The sequence below is a fragment of the Gigantopelta aegis genome, chromosome 4 (assembly GCF_016097555.1).
Source record: "Gigantopelta aegis isolate Gae_Host chromosome 4, Gae_host_genome, whole genome shotgun sequence".
NCBI lineage: Eukaryota > Metazoa > Mollusca > Gastropoda > Neomphalida > Peltospiridae > Gigantopelta > Gigantopelta aegis.
In genome coordinates, this window is record NC_054702.1 from 74,874,668 (window position 1) to 74,896,193 (window position 21,526).

A 21,526-nucleotide genomic window follows, 5' to 3' on the forward strand; every position below is an offset into this window, starting at 1 on the left:
ATATTATATATATATATATATATATATATATCAACAGTAATTTCACTTGTGATCCATTTTTTGTGAATGGCTCAATTTATATACTTTTTCCCCCAAATAGAACTAAATGCATTCGTAATCATCAAATGATACCATTTTCAATATCAATATTGCATTCTGTATAATGTGACTTGCGACATAGATTTGCTATGTAAATAAGATGAAGTTAAGTATCAGTACAATGAGAATTACAGCAATAAGAATGAGTTTTAAAAATAACAGTAAGACTGACACTCATCACAATTTACATATATCGGTGTGATTGTCAAGGAATGTAATAGTAAAATTAATGGGAACTTATGTGTCCATGATAATCTCTATATACATGTAGGTTATACCAATATCTGTACAATGTACATGCTGAATACTCTAAAGCAGCTGCCCATGTACATAATCTTAACACTTCAGGTTCCAATGCAGATGTGCAAGTTCACTAGCCCTGTTTGAAGTACTCACCAAAATAGATCTAAACACTGTAGCTGAGATCCCTTCAGCCACTTCATACTCCCCGCGTTCATTGGGTCGAGTGATATTATGATCTAAAGATGATGTGAACATTCTGTGTAAAAACAAAAGCAGTTGAAATCATTGTATACGCTTGTTTTGCTCACTAGCCACAATGTTAGGAGTGATCTTCAGCTCATGGTGAAGACTGGTTACATTCAAATGCCATTTTTATTTTATAAAACAATCTTTAAAAAACATTCAGAACATACAAGACTGTATACGTGTATGAACATGAAATTGTCACTGCAAAGTCCATTTTTATCAAGCCATGCTCATATAGCATGCTCATATCTAATTATGACCATCATGCCTGCCTAATAGTACTAGGCTTGCAAAATTGAAATCTACTAGTGTGTGGGTTTTTTTTACAGTGCCATTTTTTATGTGTTGAATGAGTATGTTTCCAAATATTCTGTCAACAAGTAGTACAAAATGTATATGTGTATGCATACTGTTGGTAAAAACATTTAGAAACAAATGATCTATAGTCCATCCCTTCTTCCTACAATTTTTTTTTTTTTTAATAATTTCAGTTTGGTTTGATGTAAGAAGAAAAGTATTTTTAAGTGTTTTGGAAATAACACAAAATTACTATTTTTGTGTGCAAGTTACAAAATAATCTGAGATATAAATAACTTGTAGTAAATTTCAATGTATGAAAAAAGGCATTCCCTGTGGGATGGACTACAGGTACAATTAAAAATGAAACGAACACAAAAAATCAATGCATTATTTAATATATATTAGTGTTTTCTCTAGCTTGTTTTAGCATGATGCAGCATCATGCTTCAATAGTCTAGCACCATCTTGCCGTAATTAGCACCATGTTGCCCTGAGATTAAACAAGCCTTTTTCACTAATTAATTCTAAAATTGCCTTTATAAAACACCCAAAAAGGTATTATTAATTAATAAAATATGCCTTTTATATCTTTTGCCATTCATTTATTAAAGCAAGCACATAAATTACATTAATGTTTATTTCAATTAATTTTTGTGTATTTTTAATGAAAAAAAAAGTGCCCTGAAAATGGTGAAAATGCCTCAAAAGTGTTTGGTCTACCATGCCTTGCCAAATTTCTAGGGAAATCACTATATATAATATATACATATATGAATAAAATAATTTTAAAAATATTTTTTTGTAGCAAAATGTTTAAACAAATATATTTTAAAAACAAATTTGTATAAATTGTTAAACCTACCTGCCAAGCATCGTTTCAGGTCGAGGTTTAAAGAGTTCAGGGTCTACTACAAAACGGGTTCCATCCACTACTAAAGTGAGTCTCTCTCCACTCTTTGTGGCCATGGTGGGAGCATTGGATATTTTGGCTTCCATACTCATTGCCATGTTGTACTCCAAAGACGGTGTTGCTGCTGAACTATGACAGTGGTCGCTATTGGCCTCGTCAGAGAGCTGTGACGACAAAGTGCGCTGATTCTGTGCCAGCGCTAGATCGACAGAGTGCGGGTAGTGACGCAGGGCATAGCTGGCTGACGATACCTTCCCGTCCGATGCCGCACCCTCCTCGTTACTGCTTGTGTTCTCGAGACTCAGACTTCGCACACGGTTCACTAGGCAAGGCTTTGATCTCGTCGGTCCGCTTAGATTGCTGCAAGCAGAGTAGTACAATGTAGAGTTATTTTCCTTCTCCTTCTAGTTCCATGATTTAATCAGATTCTTGAATGAATAAATGGATGACTGTTTAACGACATCCCAATACAAAAAACACATTCGCTATCGGGTTTCAAACTAAGTTATTTCATGATCAACATCAATTTAAAATTCTAAAAGTATCAAAACAAGAGTACCAGCGAGGTACATGATACACCCATCAGGAGTTTCATGGAAAACCAAATCTATATTAATGAATATGTTACGGGTATGATTCAAGTCTAATTATGTGAAATTTTTGCAATGGGATCGATGAACAGTTTGTTTTGGACAAACCACCATCCCCAATTGTTCCTATGTTTGATGGTCCTGTATGCAAAATATAATATGGAAAAGGATTTACTGTTATGTGCCGTAGACCGTGAAAAGCAGATCACAGAGACCTGGTAATAGAACACTACACACCTCTATCCCAAGTTGTTCCTACATTTGAGGTTTGATGGTCCTGCATGTATCTGTATGTAAGAAATGGTCCGGACAAGGATTTACTGTTATGTGCTGTAGACCATGAAAAGTAGGTACAGTGACCTAGTAATAGTATGTGGCACACTGCCATCCCAAGTTGTTCCTACATTTGAGGTTTGATGGTCCTGTAGGTACTAGACCAAATAACTTCCAGCTGGGTCAAAGTTCAAGGTGCACCCAACTTTTGATAGAGAAGTGAACACTACAAGTTCTGTGATTGGTTATAAATGTGAGTGTGTTGGTTGTAAAAAATAATAGTTTCATCTGGGTAAGAAAAATATGCAATTTTATTTCATCTAGTACTAATGTGTCACATAGTCTTGTGCTTGAAACATGTATGGGGGTACCTCTAAAAAAAAAGGTCTCAAATTTTGTGCGGAACTAGGGTAGTCATAGACGCTACCCATTATCTCAGAAACGAGCAGCTTGACCCCCAATTTTTTTTGATTCACTTTAAGTGTGAGGGGTGGTAGTATTTATATCCATGGCGTTTATGTTGATTGATACGCTGCAGGTAGGAGTTTTAGCCACATATGTTACTATTGTCGTCTATGGGATTGATTTGGTAGTATACTCCCTGTATGTAGGGCTTCTAGATTGTGGTAGCCTCACTGCCATGGCTAGTGATATTAAATGTTGGGCTAGTAAATATCTACAATTGCCATTCCCGACAGCTAGTTAAATATTTGGGTCAAATATTGCAGCTAAGTCTATTGTATAAATATGAATATCCTTCCCCGAACCCAAACCCCTAATGTTAGTGTTTTTAAGCTCACTCTCACACTCACTCACTCACTCACTCACTCACTCACTCACTCACTCACTCACTCTCACACACTCTCACTCACTCTCTCACTCTCTCACTCACTCACTCACTCTCTCACTCACTCTCTCTTTTTCTCTGTTTAGGTGACATATCTGATTATTACCATTATTTAGTAAAAAAAATATTAACTTAGGGTGAAGTAGGGCTAGAGAATTTTTAATCGTGGCTAGTAAGGATTTAAAATCATTGATCTCATGACTAGTGGATTTTATAAAAATTCTAGAAGCCCTGCCTGTATGCAAGATATGGTCCGGACAAGGATTTACGGGTATGTGCAGTAGATTGTGAAACGTAGATCACAGTGCAGACCTTGCTTTTTAAGGTGCGCAGGTGCAATCGCGCTCGTACAGCACACGTAATTTCAATCTGGCGAGTGTGAAAAATAACGCACGTTACACTTAACAAACAGCACAAGTAAAATAATTTTGTATATTGATTGCCACTATTTGCCATATGTAGCTGATAGGAAGATCTGTTTAATAATAAAATTAAAAAATGTTAGAACGGTAGCATCCATGCAAGATTTTAATATATGACTGGTACTTATCTTTGCTATACAAATCGGAAAACACAGGTTTAATAGACATCTTCGAAGACGTACCAATCCGATCAAAATTCTTTGCCTATTTAATTTATTATTAATCCGAAACAGTCCACTTTTGTGAGGTAATAGATCACAATGTCCGATAAGGATAACTCATGTTCATATAGTTATGACAAAAAGTTAAATAGGATTGAATTAAATAGTGGCTTCTGTAGTTTACACAAATGAACTCATTACGGAAATCAGCGAAGTTGGTAAAATTGTTTCGATTAGTTCATAACTGTTAGCCTACAAAGCTTACGTAAGGTCCCAAAAATGGCAATTGTGTAATTTTATACTTTAAAAAAAAAAAAATCAAATAAATTAGACTGAATAATAAAAAGAAGGAAAAGAAATGATAATAGGTATGTAGGAATAAGCCTAGTCTATTATTATTATTAAAAAAATCAAATAGATTAATAAATGTGCATATGTTATTTAGATATATATGTACACACCATAGTAACAGTAATCAACGATCATTTCAGACTATTTAATTTTTGTTTCGTTTGTTAGAAAGTCACAGACCATGTAACTGGAACATGATTTGATGCACAGTAGTTTGTGGCATATATTGACCAATCAGAGCTATCAGGGTCAGATTATTTTTACTCTTGGAATTCTGCATGCACACGCTGGTCTACTTGACAATTTATTACGCACTGATGATGATGTCTAAAATTATGGGGGGGGGGGGGGGGGGGGGGGGGGGGGGGGGGGGGGGTTTATTATGGCACCCCACATTTGGAATAAAATCCTTTGCATCCTTTGATTTTTTTCAGAGTTTGTGTATTTTGTTATTAACAACATTGGGCCCTTCTAGATCACTGACATAACACTGTCAGAGCTTTTCGTAACTTGTAGCAGTAGGTTAAATGACGTGTTACAAAATGTTGAGGGAGGGAGATTGGCAATCTAATTAAAATTAAATTGTTATTTATAGATGAAATGTCACCTGGACATGGGAAGCCATGCAATGCTGTTAGATCTACTGGTAGACCAGTAGATCTAATTTGAATCAGATTGGGAGATTGGTTGCGTAATTGTTCAATTAAAAATGCCACGTGAATGTCAATGTCCCAACTAACACTATCAATTGAAGTAATTGTAGGCCCACGTTTCACGAGTTATTATTTTTTTTAATGTTTTAATAATACGAGTCAGTAATGCACACCTGATATGCTTGGGTCGTAGTTCATGAACCACCTCCTCGGAACCAGTGTTTTGTCTCCCATCCCAACTATCCTAATCATGTTCGTTGTACATAATAATTGAATTCAAGACAAGTTGATTCCTATATATGTTTAGCTGCACATTCATCAAACCATCTAACACTGAAAAGGTATATATATAGTTGTGTGCATCAAATTATCTGAATAGTACATATTGTAATTAAAAAATCAAATGGTCTACATCAGTGTATACATGTCATAATTACATTTCTATAGTACTACTCCTGAAACATTTTAATAAATTATAACTCCATTCCTGAAAGGGAAAAGAAGTCAGACTACACTAATTAACCAAACATAAAATTAGAAGAAAACATCACTGGTTTATTGGTTCTTTTTTGCAATATATGTCTCTACATTTACATGTACCAATTACTAAATTAATAAATGCTTGATTTTCACTTGCCATAGCATTTTGACGAATGCGATTTTTCACTCGCCTAAGCGTTAGCGTTTTCAGGTGTGCGATTTTTCACTCGCCTTTGTTTTTCAAAAGGCAAGGACTGCAGTGATCTAGTAATAGTACATGACACACAGCCATCCCAAGTTGTTCCTACGTGTGAGGTTTGATGGTCCTGTATACATCTGTATGCAAAATATGGTCCAGACAAGAAAAAGTTAACGTATGCCATACCATACGGACAATGCCATACCATAATATGACCCATCATAGATGGGCATATAAAAATAGTGTACACATCAATAAAAGAGTAACATTTGTGACAATCACAATGAAGCATACAGTACAGGCCTTAGAATTTCAAATTTCATGGCAAAAAACTTTTCAGTTCCGTGCCTTGTGATTATGGAACCCATCAGAAACTGTGTTTAGGTTCCGTGAATACAAGTCATGGGAACCCATTTTTAATACCATGGATTTAAATTACTGCAAAAATCTGTGCAAAGAGACACATTTTCAAACTCAATATAAAGATGATTATTCGACATGCCTTCTCCATTATATGCATGCTGTTGTGATTTTGACAGCTAAATTAAAATAATAGTTTAGGCCTACTTCATTTCCTCCCATAATGAAACCACAGAAAATAGTGGGACCTATCTGATTGCCACCTTCAGTAGATGAGCACATGAGTTATGTCGAAAAAAGTTAATGTTAGTGACAGTAATCAGAAGGTTAAATGGTTTCTATTTAATTATATATGAATTTAAATAAATATTTCTTGATCTCTATATTTAAAAGACACACTACAAATAATTAGTGCCAGTGATTTTGGTTGAAATGTGTAACATGTTTGATTTGAGCGTGTGTGGGAACTTTGATTTGGGTTTACCTGAACTGGAACACTGAGAAGTTCAATTAACACAACAACCCGAATCAGGTCTTGTGATTGTGTCAAACACACACTCCAGTAGTGTAATATTAGAAACATAATTTTTAAAATCTGTATATATATATATATATATAAAAAAAAAAAAAATCTGTGAAATCCAAAGACCTGCAGTATTAACATTAAATACCAAAAAAATTAAATCTTCAAAAAGACAAAAATAAACAGTGTTCAGAACGTGAAAACAATGTACGAGTGTACAGGTATGCAGCTGTGGTAAACAGTACTGAACCTAATTATCAAAACTAAATTAAAAAAAAAAATTGAAAGTTAACAGTTGCAAACAATCAACACAACATACATGTATATCAAAAATAAAATGTTCGAAAAGACAAAAAAATAAATGCTGTGGTCAACATGGGAACAGTGCGTGGAGCAAGCAGATTCTTAACACAAACATACTGCAATTGGCTAGTTTGTTAGTTGAATAAAAAGTAGGTATAAATGTAAGTCACATAATTAACTGTACATACATGTACATCAATTGTAGGCAAAAAAAACTGAACAAAAACATAAAATAATTTAGTAATTTTTATAGGAAATCTTTTAATGACTCATTCATTATTTCTGTTTAAAATCTAAGGTTACTTATGTTACAAAATAACGTGGACCCTAGTACTATGATAAAATTGCGGCATATATGTATATCTTGAGCATACATTTGAATTTTCACTAAATTTAAAAATTACATGTGTACGACATATATTCTAAACTTTATATTTGCTAAATAGTAATTATATATATTAACATCCAGGTCCAAAATTAACACATTTTAATGTGTACCTGAAGTACTGTTAACAATTAAAGAATCAAATATGCACCACGTTTGTTTTATGCAAGCCTTCCTATGTTTATCGGTTCAAAATGTGTACCAGTTAGTTAACAATTTACAGTCAATCAAATGTTCACCTTGTCCGTTTTATGCAAGCCTTCCTCCGGTCCTCGGTTTCCGAGAAGTCTGTATCCTCACTGCCACTGCTGTCATATGACCTACTGTCCCGGTGATCTCTGTGGCTTTGGAAGTTGTGCCGACGATAGGCCATTCCACTTCTCGAACATGAGGAAGGGAAAGACTGTCGGCTTTTTTTGTTACCAGCCAGTTGTTATTGATTTGGTAACCAAAATAGAACTGAAAAACAGAAACGTTTTCTCATTATACATGTTGGAATTGGGGGTGGCAGGGCTCACCCTGGATCAAAAATACCTGTAGCCAAAATATTAGCCAAATGGAATTTTTATTAGCCATATTGAAAATGTTTTAGCCAAATTTGTTTTACGCAGTACTGTATAGAGTATTTATATATATGAAAATGTATCTTTTTCAGCTAATTGTGTACAAACTGGAATAAATAGGAATAACAAAACCTCAATGGGGGTAGGGGCAGTTAATATATTACTTCGAGTTTTTTTCAGCAGGGGTGGGGTTGGTTCAGTTTGAAGCCAGTACCCCATACACCCACCCCCACTTCTAAGGCCTATGACATTAAATTAACACGATTTTTGGATCTTTATGGATGGTGGTGTTTTTTCTTTCTTCCTTTTTAACCAAATAAAAATTTGACAGCTTTTTTTTTTATATATAGAACTCATTATTTCTTTAAATAGCAACCTTTATGTTAGTTTAAATAACTTTTTTTGTTCTCTTTTTTTTAAGTGACCCATCAATTCCCCACCCTAAACGATTTCATAATTTGTGCCATGTTGTTGCTGTTGATTTCAGCGTCGTGTTAAATGCTTGTTGTGATTTCTGCTTACAAAATACCTCGGCTAAGAATGCCGATTTCACCACAGTATACTCCATTTATTAACCCGCCCCCCCCCCCCCCCCCCCAAAAAAAAAAACCCAACAACAAATCCCTTAATAAAATTAATATTTACGGTCTTTTTAAAATCCAGCTAACTTATTAAATGTCACCTCACAGTCTTACAAATGTGTATATCTAAAATTATCTAACAAATATTATTATTGTAAACTAATTTTACAAGTACATTTAACTGCAATTTGTATAATTTAAATACTGCATGTTCATTTCCGGCGATCGCGATCTGCATGCGTGCTCTCGACCATGGGTACGAAATTAACAAAGACAAAGGAATAAACAAAAACTGCAGTTAGGTATTCATTGATACGAATAACTATTGTTTTTCTACAAATTTACATCAAGATTTACTTTTGCCTAATCGTATTATTTAATGTCCGCAACGATGTCTCTTGACACGCGAGTGTCAGCCGACTCTGAAGCGTGACGTATATTCGCACCGAGAGCTGTCCTCAGTTCAGCCAACTAACGTTCTTCCTAACGTTCGTGAACTGTTTGATTGGTGTTCGTTGTGTCCATTTGGTTTAACATGAAGCGCACAAACCAGTCTAACGAAAACGAACGTTTTGTTTTCACTTGGTCTGGCTGAACTCAGACCTTGAGATGGCCTACATGTCTTTTGGCCCTGAACTGGCATTTGTATTCAAATAGACACGCATTGTTGGTCTGTTTTTATTACTTTGGTTCATAGATTTTACAAAGTAAAAATAACAAGTTACAGATCTTCCAGACATTGCTGTCATACATGTTGAATGCATGCCGTTAAAATTAATGACCGTGATTATTAAAATAAGCAAACATTATAAGGCCTACGCTGTATTCTGCATGACACCGTTTTTCGTTACCGGTCACGAGATCGCTATTACGCTAATTGAATATTTGGTAGTATTATTATGTTTGAGGTGTCGGATAGATTATGTAACCATTTGTTCACACCAGAAGACAGAAAATGGCTTAGCCAAAATTTTAGCCACTTGCAAATTTTATTAGCCTTTTTTTTTTTAAATTAGCCAATGGCTAATTTGGCTACCGACAGCGCGAGCCCTGGGGTGGGGTGGGGTTTAAAAACTAGCAGAAGTAATTTTGAGTGGATAATTTGTTTTAATTAAGAATTTTGACAAAATTGTTAGTTTACAAACCATTTACTAGAATGAACATATTGTTTATCTGTAATGTCATCGAGCAGTGTTCTCACGGGTCTGTTTTAAACTTAATTTTGTTTCCGGGTTGTATTTTATTGTCCACCTACATTTTAAACTATGGTAAGAACTAGTGCACCTTCTGCAGGTTATTTGAACATAAGCTGGTTTATCCCCAGCCTATCTTAGTACTTGCAGTATTTCTGCCAGAATGGTGCTATGGAATTGAATGCAACCACAGTCAGCAGGGGTATGGAAGGCCTCCCCTAGAAGAAAAATGGGTTAAATTTAATGTTAGGGTTAAGAAAATCACAGTAATGAGTAATTCATTTTGCCAAAAAAAAATAAAAAATCTGCCAAAAATTTGGGCCTTACCCGTTTTACCCTCTGGCAGGAACCCTGACTTGATATGTCCTATAAGTTAGGATCTTCTACATTTATGTTCCTCGAGTTAATCGTAAATATTCAAAGGGCAATTACAAACCCTGCAACCTACATCATAGTCAATGCCCATCTTAATGTGTGGCTTAAACATTGTCCTCATTACTGTTTTTTGGTGTATAATTGTCAATTTTATTAGTCAAGAAAATCACTCAAATATTGAACTGTGCATATTTTCTCAGCATACTTGTATGTACTACCACGAAATTTTAAACATAAAGACATTTTCCTGTTTCCTTGATGGTGTTACACTTTGGTTTAGAAGATTGAAAAATAAATTGTGTTATTCAGTCCTTGACTTTTGAAAAATAAAGGTGAGTGAAAAATCGCAGACCTCAAAATGCTTAGGTGAGTGAAAAATCACTCATCAAAATGCTAAGGCGAGTGAAAACCAAGCATTATTAATTTATGAAGTAATTGGTACATGTAAATGCAGATATGTTGCAAAAATTAACCAATAAACTAATAATGTTTTCTTCTAATTTTATGTTGTTTGGTTCATTAGTGTAGTCTGACTTCTTTTCCTTTTCAGGAATGGAGTTATAATTTATTAAAAAGTTTCATGAGTAGTACTATAGAAGGGCCATTAATTCCATGGTAATAATTTAAGCCAGGACGTGACATTCTGACTCTTATGATCTCCTTCACTAAAAATCCTTTTTAAATGGAAATGCAATTTTATCATTTATAGACTCATTACATATAGTAGTATAAGCATGTCAGGCCTAATTTTGTTTTTGTAAGAAAAATATTACTTATTAATTGAAAAGTAAAATGTGCCAGGACGTGACGAAAATGGACATCAATTTTTTAACACTGCAGTAAATTCAAAAACTCTGCTCTCTGATAGAATGTTTGCTTACTGAAATACACTGTTTAACACAATATCCAGTTTTTTTCTAAATGCTGTATAGCAATTTACTAAAAAAATATTCTTTATGATGTATCATTTACTTTTAAAAATTTCAGTACGAGCCAGGATGCGACTTTTTGTCCAGTTCACTGATATAACTAATAAATGATATGTATATCAAATACTACTAATGAAACACTGTTTTTTAAGTGTTTTTATCATTAAAATAAGTGCATAAAATCCAATTAATTGAACTGTCATTGTGCAAATAAAAAGGTTCTCATACAATATCCGTGTAATATACTTTTATAACCAGTGACCATACTGTCAACAACATTGTATATCCTGATGTTGCTAAGTATGGTGATTTTTGTCTTACCTTTACATTACATGTACAAACTAAAAGGATGAAGTAAAGGTTAACTTTTTTGTTGGCTGCGGCATCAACTTTTGCATTTAGCTCAACATTGATTGTACAAATGTAGCTACATATTTCATAAATGTCCTGCATCAGTAAAGCTTCATTTATAGTTCTATCTATGAATGTTCACCTCAGTGCATGTCAAAATTAGTTTTTCAACTTTATTTTAACATTTTAATTTAATTTTTTGAAGTTTATTTTTGTTTAATGTTTTAAAAACATTTTTTTAACATGCATTGAGATAGATATCTACAGATGCACTATCAATGACACTGAATAAGGTTATGGTAGGCCAGACATTTAATTCTGTAGAACTCGTTTGCAACTATTATATTTTGCCTTTTGTTGGTATTTTTGTGATCATGTGATTTAATTGGAATTCAAAATATGAACCCAAGTCAGTACAGAAATTATAGTTTTTGGACAGTTTCTTCTTTCTGTTCATCATTATCTGATAGGCCAAACTATCAACAATGTATATTAGTATAAACTGTTGATGGATGGCAATAGCAAATATTTCAACGACACAATTGATTTGATTTCCCCCAATGCAAGTTTTATCTTCCACATATATCTTTATCAATTAAATCCTTCACTGGAGAAATGTTGGTTTATATATTCCAATTATGTTTGGATACCTGTATCTGCCATGGAATAAACTTATGATTTTAGTAGCATATTGTATTTGAACAATTCTTTGACACAATATTTATTGTATATATATATATATATATATACTCTTCAAAAGAAGAAACGCAAAACCACATTGTCGTAACATTTGGAGAATTGATTTAATTATTGAATGGCGAGTCCGATAATTACCAAATGTTGCAGGATTGTTCACAATTCACTCTAGTCCATTGTGAGTAAGTGATAGGACACACCACCAAGGTCAAGGTCATCGTCAATACCGGGTGTGGCCTCCGCATGTGTCGACAACTGCCTGGCACCGCCTGCCCATTGAAGCAACCAGAGTACGGATGACGTCCCGGGGGATGGTGGCCCACTCGGCCTGCAAGGCTGCTGCCAGCTCGGGCAGGGTCTGGGGCTGTGGTTGTCGCTGTCAGAGGCGTCGGTCCAACTCGTCCCATAGATGCTCAATTGGGTTCAAATCCGGTGATATCGATGGCCAAGGAAGGACATTAATGTTGTTGTTCTGTAGGAAAGCCGTTGTGAGACGTGCTGTGTGAGGCCTGGCGTTGTCATGTTGGAACACTGCGTTGGCGTTGGCCATAACTGGAACGATGTGTGGCCGGAGGATCTGGTCAAAGTAGCCCTGTGCATTCAGGTTGCCCTGCACGTGGACCAGGTCAGTTCTGCCAGTGTGTGAGATGGCTGCCCACACCATGACACTACCCCCGCCGAATCTGTCCACTTCCTGCACGCAGTTTGCTGCATAACGTTCACCACGACGCCTATACACGCGACATCTTCCATCATGACGTCGGAGCAGAAATCGGGACTCGTCACTGAACCACACCTGTCTCCATCGCAGTTGAGGCCATTGTCGATGAATCTGGCACCACTGCAGTCGGAGTCGACGGTGTTGTGGTGTTAAGATGACACCTCGAACTGGACGTCTGGCACGAATTCCTACCTCACGTAGGCGGTTCCGTACGGTCTGGTCGGATATCCTGCGCAAACCTGGTATTGCTGCGGCTGTGGAGGTGGCAGTAGTCAATCGTTCCCGAAGGTGGCGTACCCGGATGTAGCGGTCCTGCCCGGGGGGTAGTGACCCGTGGTCGACCGGATCCAGGGAGGTCACGTGTTGATCCATGTTGCTGGTAACGGTTCCACAGTCTGGAGATGGTGCTTGGGGACACATGGAATGCCCTGGCAACGGCCGTTCTGGATTCGCCTGCGTCTAGTCGGCCGATGGCATTGTTTCTCTGCGGTTCACTGAGACGTGGCATGTCCTGGATTGTCAACTGTCGGCCAGATACAGAGGCCAGGCAAGCGAACACCCTGCACTTTTATACTGTCGGTGTTCATGTTGCACGTGCAGACAACGCACGTGCAGTGGTGACATGGTTTGCACGTGGCTGCGTTTTTGCGAATATTCACATTTTGGAACTTTATTGTACAGTAGCTGCGTTTTATCGAATGTAACCGTGGGAATGTGTTTGGGACATGCAATGACCTTATATTCACAAAGCATGAACCGGTAGGAAACATAAAATCGGAGTTATAACCCATTTGTACCCTTTTGCGTTTCTTTTTTTGAAGAGTATATATATATATATATATGTACACCAGTTTGGATTCACAAAATGGAACGTGGTATAAATACAATATTCTTTAAAAATTGGTGGATTATCAATAATTCATTGTTTGGTCAAAACAGAAGCATAGAATTAATTGATAATAGTATTTTTATATCTACATAAATCCATGTTAAATATTCAAACATGCTCCCCCGAACGTCCAGTTTCTCAGTTCCCGATTCTTGAGGGTGAGAACAAAAATATTGAAAATAAAAGTAATTTCTTTGAGGTGCATGTGCATTATCTAATCAGTTTTGCCAATTTCTCTATATAGAGAGATTTAATACATTTTAATCTTTACTCAATTTAACATACCATCTTGAATGTCACGTCCTGGCTCAATGTCACGTCGTGGCTCAAAGTTTGTGGTGGTTATTTTAATAATTTAATACAGCCAGTCTTCATTATACCTTTTATTTATACTTGCAACATTGAGAAGAAGGAGAATTAAAAAGGATTTTTATTTCTGAATAATAGTTTTTAAATAAAACTAACTTTATATGTGAAATCAGCCAGGACATGACATTATATATTTTGAAAAATAATTTAATATACTAATTATTATATGAAAGAAGGGAAAGTAGTATTTTCATATGCAGTATATTTTAGATATGATGTCCTGATACCTAATTTTTAAATTTGACATAACAGTAATGAAATATTACCAAAAAACAAATGTCACGTCCTGGCTTATAAAAGTTATTTTTTCAAATAAAACTGTCATTAAAACCCATAAAATATAAGTAAATTGGCAATAAAAGTATATTTGCATGTGCTTAAGGGTGTTAACTTTAAGCTATAATAAAAACTTAGTTTAAAAGAACATTCTGAAATTTCCACACCCATGGACCAAATACCACAGAATGGCCCAGAAATATAATTAGGACATGTATACACTGATGCAGACAATTTGATTTTTTTAATTACAATATGTCCTATTCAGATAATTTGATGCACACAATTATATATATATACACACACACACCTTTTTAGTGTTAGATGATTTGATGAACGTGCAGCTAAACATATATAGGAATCAATTTGTCTGAATTTCATTATTATGTACAACGAAGATGATTATGATAGTTGAGATGGGAAAAATCCACTGGTTCCGAGGAGGTGGTTCATGAACTACAACCCATGCATCTCAGGTGTGCACTACCGACTCATATTATTAAAACTTTTTTTTTAAATAACTTGTGAAAGGTAGGCCTACAATTACTTCAATTGATAGTGTTGGTTGGGACATTGACATTCATGTGGTATTTTTAATTCAACAATTACGCAACCAGTCCCCCTCCCTCAATATTTTGTAACACGTCATTTGACCTGCCACTACAAGTTACGACTGGCTCTGACAGCATTATGTCATTGATCTAGAATGGCCCTAATGTCGTCAATAAAAGAATATACAAATTCTGACAAAATCTGTCATTACAAAGGACTTTTTCTAAACATGGGATGCCATAATTAATAAAGATATTTAAAAAAAAACATAATTTTTGACACCATCATCAATGAGTAGTAAGTTGTCAAGTAAGCCAGCCTGTGCGTGCAGAATTCCAAGAGTAAAAATAATATGACCCCGATATCTCTGACTGGTCAATATGCCGTAGAGTACTGCACATCAAATCATGTTCCAGTCACATGGTATGTGACTTTTTAACAAACGAAACAAAAATTAAATAGTCAGCAATGATCAATGATTACTATTACTATAGTGTGTACATATATACATATATAAATAACATATGCACATTCATTAACCTCTGGCTAAAATACAAATATTTAAATGAAGTTTTATTTGGATTTTTTTTAAAAGATAAAATAGAAAAATAATAGACGTAAAACAATACCTAGGCTCATTCCTACATACCTATTATCATATCTTTTCCTTCTTTTTATTATTCCGTCTAAATTTCATTTCTTTTCTTTTTTTTAAAAAGAAAGTATAAAATTGCCAGGTTGCCATTTTCGGGACCTCACATTATAAGCTTTGTAGGCCAACAGTTATGAACTAATTGAGGCAATTTTACCGACTTCGCTGATTTCCATAACAAGTTCATTTGTGTAGGCCATAGAAGCCATTATTTAATTCAATCCCTTTTCTCTTTTTGTCATAACTATATGAACAGTGTACTAGTAAATCCTTATCAGATGTTGTGATCTATTACCGTATAAAAGTGGACTGTTTCTAATTAATAATAAATTAAATAGGCAAAGAAGTTTTGATCGGATTGGTACGTCTTTGAAGATGTGTATTAAACCTGTGTTTTCTGATCTGAATGGCAAAGATAAGTACCAGTCATATATTAAAATCTTGCATGGACGCTACGGTTCTCGTAACAATTTTTTTCTGGTATTAAATGGATCTTTCTATCAGCTACGTAAGGTAAATAGTGGCAATCAATATACAAAATTATTTTACATGCACTGTTTGTTAAATGTAACTAGTGATTTCCCTAGAAATTTGGCAAGGCATAGTAGACCAAACACTTTTGTGGCATTTTCACCATTTTCGGGGCACTTGTTTTTCATTAAAAATACACAAAAATTAATTGAAATAACATTAATGTAATTTATGTGCTTGCTTTAATAAATGAATGGCAAAAGATATAAACGGCATATTTTATTAATTAAGAATAATAAAGAAAAAAATACTTCCTGGTCAGACTATGTCCAAAATGAACAACATTTTGGTAACAAATTGCACGATTTCTCTTTTCATCAATAAAAAGTCTCTTTAAATTTCTAACATACCAGATACAAGGGTCTAGAGACAAAAATTATCGAACATGTAACAAGCAGGAAGTGAACAACTATTTATGATGTTGTACATAGTACAACAAAAATGGGATCTACATATACAGGGCTCGAACTTAACAATTTATCACCCACGTCAAATAAAAAAACAAATTGCCGTCGGTGAAAGGGCCCACCGACAGCAATTTTCAGTATGCCAATGGCAATTTATTTAAACTGACTTTTGAAAGGTTATATTATTGTTCTAGATGTACATGTAGTCATATTTCTTCAATTTATGTCAATAACTTCAATAAACAAGAATTTATTATAAATGAAATCATGGACTACTAGCATCAGCTAACATTTAACGGAACCTGGTATTTCTGAGACAAGTTGCCCAAGTTTTCGATGAATATGAAATGAAAATTGTTCTATGGATGACATTAAATTGTATACAGTGTTCTCGTTGGGTGAAAATTAAAGGAGGATAGTCGCACGTGTCCCCACTCCACCCCACCATTTAAAACAACAACAAATAAACAAAGGGGACGTTTGGATACCGTATTACATTGTATGTTGGTCGACTTTGTAGAAATACCTATCCCTTATTTTGCCCCTCAGTATCTGGTACTGAAAAGTTGGTACGATGTCCAAGTTGCCTTATTTTTTGTGCAGTTAGTTAAAACGTAGTTCAGTTAAAACTGAGTGTCGGTATGATATTCACGGGTATTCGTTTTGCTAAACCGATCAAAGTTTTAATTATTATTTTAAGATATTTGAAAGATATATATATACTAAGCGATCCCCTACTGAGGGATAATATTTTTCTGTTCTTTTCATTTCCATCTTCATCGAATGAATCGATCGTATTGATATTGCCAGCTGATAAAAAGTTTCGATTTTGTATAGGCGGTGTATATATTATTTGGCACCCAAGATAAATTATTTAATAATGAACACTACCATTTTCGTTTTTATAAGCAGTGATATCCCCCCCCCCCCAAAAAAAAAAACCCCAAACAAAACAAAAACAAACAAAACCAAAAAAAATAATTAAACGTTTCTAATATTTTATAAGGAATTGCTAAATAAACAAATGATAGTAACTAAGTAAGTAAAAATCATCAGTTATGACCAATTAAATCTGCAACTCGGATTAAAATATCAGACACGAGGTAGTGGACACAAAAGACAGAATGACCTTTCTAATCACGTGTTCATTGCTAAAATAAAATATAACTGTTATTGTGTGTATCAAACATACAAATGGATACTGGTATGGGACACAACAGAGGCTGTGAACAAATAATGTTAAATTACGTTGCGGTAACTACCGTAAACTACTGAAGTTTTTCATCAGTCGCGCTTTCCTACATAACGCGGCTTCTTTCCTTTGATATCCAGTGTGCAGACTGATCGATGTTTTTCAGTGTTTTTTAGGTGCTGTAAATTATAACAGTATGCCGAAAATAAAGAGGGGCGCAGAAAAACAAATGGGGCTGCCAAACGTGAAAAGGGGTGGCATAACACGAAAGCAAGGAGGCAAAATGCAGTGAGGGTACGCACATAACCAAATATAGGTCCATCGCGTGGTACTAACTAAACGCCATTAGATCCAATCAGTACCCAAACGCCCGTGTTAAATACTGACAGATAATGTTCACACACACTTATACATTTTGCCGTCGGTGAGGAGCTTTTAATAACGTAACCCAATAGGTAACCATATGCCATTCGCTACCTTTGTCCTACTGTTTGCTGCTTATGACCAACCTCAAGGAATGGTGTGTACCATGTTGTGAGTATTTGTGATTGTTGAACAATCTTTTCTGCATATTTCAGTACCCTGTCACTTGGTCACTGAGAGCAGCAGAATCAGAGAGCTCTACAAACACTCCACTCAACAAAGAACAAACCACTCTTGAAAAAAGATGCACCAATTGTACGATGGTCAAATTTGAAACTGGATTTCTTAAGTTATTTTTTGCAGAAAAAAAAGTCACAAAAAGTATTTTCATGTGAAAAAGTATTTAAAAAAAAGTATTAAAAGTAGTATTTCCAAAAAAAAAAGTACACAAGAAAATATGCATGGTGTCGGACGTATGCACACAAACTGCAATTTTTCACCCACACATCGTTATGTCTAATTCTCTGTGATGTGTGAGGGCATATTAGAAATATAGTGTCCTATTCCTATAGGGTAGATGTTTATCAGTATATCAGATGTAAAAACTTTGTGTTTTAATCACACCTTAAAACAATAGAGATAAACATGCTTGGTGTCAGACGTAAAAATGTTTGGTGTCGGATGTATTTGTGTGAAATACAACTTTACATGTTTTGAAAAACAGTCATTATAGTTAACAAGATATTAAAAACAAAAGCAGTTTGAGCTAGGATTTATTATTTTTGTTTGAAGAAAATGAAAAACAATTACCAGGTGCATCAAAGGAGGGGGGTTCAGGGGGTGGGATGACCCCCCTCTTGGTCATGTGTGGGTTTTTTTGGAAAGAATTATTAAATATTAGCCATAAATTACCGGTAACTAATTCAGTGCAAATTAAGATGAACACCATTCAAAAATTCAAGACTACATGGGGTGGGGCAAAGTGGCCACCTTGTGACTAGTGTACACCTACAAATGACACAAGAAAAATTGCAACTAGCTACATGTATGACTATGAGATGTCAGCACCACAGAAAAATTTCATTATTCTAAAATTAAAGGCATATAAGATGGGGATATAACTAACTGTGGCAGCCCCCAGTGACTAGAGACCTGAACAAGGTGCAAGAGCAAATTTTAATATTTTTGCATTTATATGTGATAAGTAACTTTATATTTATTGATTAGTTTAGTTTTGTAGATATTACTTAAATTAAACTGCAATAACAATTCCAATACAGCACAAGACTGAACAAGAAAATATCTGCAATATCCATTGTGACTAGATATAAAACACCACCAATATTATACATATATATATTAACCATTATTTACACAGGTAAGTTTTTGTGTTTTATTACTAAATATACCAGGTTAAACCCTATTATTAAAACATTTGCATGTTTGTTCGACGAGGTAACACTTGTGTTTTATTAGGTTGTAGACCTCGACATGAAAATAACTGAGGGAACTGATTATTTGCTCCCTAATGTAGTTTATGGGGGCAGTTTAAAATATTACCATATTGATACTACATGTATATAAATTCACATGCCAAAGGAAACTATATATTATTCTCCTTGAAACTAATCTTAGGTGTGATGGTTAAGTAGAGAGAGATATTGCTCCCCCTAGATGTCTAGGTCTGAGGATGGCTATATTTTATTATTGCTATTTTTTTTTTTTGTTGTTGCCTGCATTCAACCGGTAAGGAAGGGCAACATCATGTGGTAATTTTGCAATCTGTAAAAACAAAAGCATTTCATTATTTCAAGAAACTATTTTGTTTTAAGAATAAAAGAATATATTCAGTGGAACATTATACTGTTGCCAATACATCTATATAATAAGATATGACAATAATACTATTGTAATTTTGAACTTGTAAAGTAACAACTTTGCCATTGTTTAATTATTACATATTATTTGGAAATAAAATAATTATTAAATCATAAAAATAATTAACTTAATCCTGCATACAAATTTTATTATAAATACAAATTATATATTTTGTAGCCCACATCATAATTATTATATTAATAATTATTTTATCATTTCAAAATTGTTAAAATTTATAATTAACATTACCTGAAAATTGCATAACAAAAATTATATTCTGCCCAACCTGCCCTGTCCCCTCGACATTCAAAGTACACGGAAACACATCGGTACTAAATATAGATTATACTAATTCAGATTCCCGTTGTTCGTTTCTCTTATATGGCAACCCAAGCTGTTATAATACACATAAGACGTATTGCAACTATGTGTTAGTAGCATGAACCAATGATTTTTTAAAAATTCAAATAGGAAACTCATTGTTTGCATACATAATAGTATGGGTTTTAGAAGATGAATGCTTTTTGTTTTAATGAAAAAGAGTGAAAAATTAATTTTTAACTAATTTTTGTATACGGCCGGTTGACAGACCTTTAAATATTTTTTTTCATTTTCTGTCCAAAAACCTGTATAATGAATATAATGAATGTAACAGGGCAATCATCCAAACAACTGGTGATTATTTTGTTTTTTACATGTAATATGACCTCTAATCTGATTGAAAATGGAAACAAATAATATAAAGCAGAATTAAAATGGTTTTAAGTATCGTTTTACAACGATATATGCAAGCAAAAAGTCACAATTTTCAGCGAAACAGAGTACATTTACGTCTATATCTTTGGTTCCTCCATGTTGATGTTAGTGCATTATGATTATAGAATGCATGTGAAAAATGAACTGGTATGTATAGTTGTGGGCACGTAACTCCGCAAAAACTCCTGTACTGTGTCAGCTATGGATATTACGGGAGTTTTGGCACAGTAACGTGTCCACAACTAGGGTTAGTAATGAGAATAGTCATGTTCATATTCACCCACCAATGTCTGAAAATTATTTTTTGTTTTTATGAAATACTTTTGCTGGTGACGTGGTGTCTTTTGTGGGACTTCTGAAGCCAGTAATAAATAGATAGACCAATGAAAATCTATCAAATATTTCCTTCAGAGACAGAGAGGGCGTCATTCAGAGATCTCACAAAATACACCATCAGGAATCACCAAACAAAATACTGAACTGACTTGGTAGGACTATGGTTTGGAATAATCTTTGTAAAGTTTGTTGGAGGTGTCCGGGTGCCGATGGAGTAGAGCCGTAGTGGATGTATCATTGTCAACATGGACATGGAAAACATGCATTACAATATTCTGAATGGGTTGGGGAAGTTGACATGATGTTTGTACCTTGATTATAACGTCTCAATAATATGTTTTTAAAAATAGTATGAAAAGGGTGCGAAGTGGTATGAGGAGGAAGTTACAAAATAAATGTTTCAACGTTTGCAACAATTTCTACTCAATAATAGAGGTCTATATATACGAAGTATTGATTATATGATATATGTCCCCAAATTACTTGTAATAATCCATGTAGAATTGATTGCATTGTCAAGGAATACATGTTTAAAAGTTTGTAAATACTGATCGGAGATGGGCGCCGCCAT

The 21,526-nt window shown here is 34.5% G+C and overlaps 1 protein-coding gene across 2 annotated transcripts in view; it reads right to left on the reverse strand.

The window, feature by feature from the left end:
• The window catches only part of LOC121371087 (BTB/POZ domain-containing protein 10-like), a 45,813-nt gene that overhangs the window by 23,173 nt on the left and 1,114 nt on the right, over positions 1 to 21,526 (reverse strand). For both annotated transcript variants that reach the window (XR_005957769.1, XM_041496725.1), the window contains exons 2-4: positions 7,585 to 7,804; positions 1,751 to 2,158; positions 496 to 598 (exon numbers count right to left, since the gene is read on the reverse strand). Coding sequence is in view for 1 of the 2 variants with exons in the window: in XM_041496725.1 (XP_041352659.1) it covers positions 496 to 598; positions 1,751 to 2,158; positions 7,585 to 7,718 (645 nt within the window). In the remaining variant the exon portion in view is untranslated. The remainder of the gene's footprint in view (positions 1 to 495; positions 599 to 1,750; positions 2,159 to 7,584; positions 7,805 to 21,526) is intronic.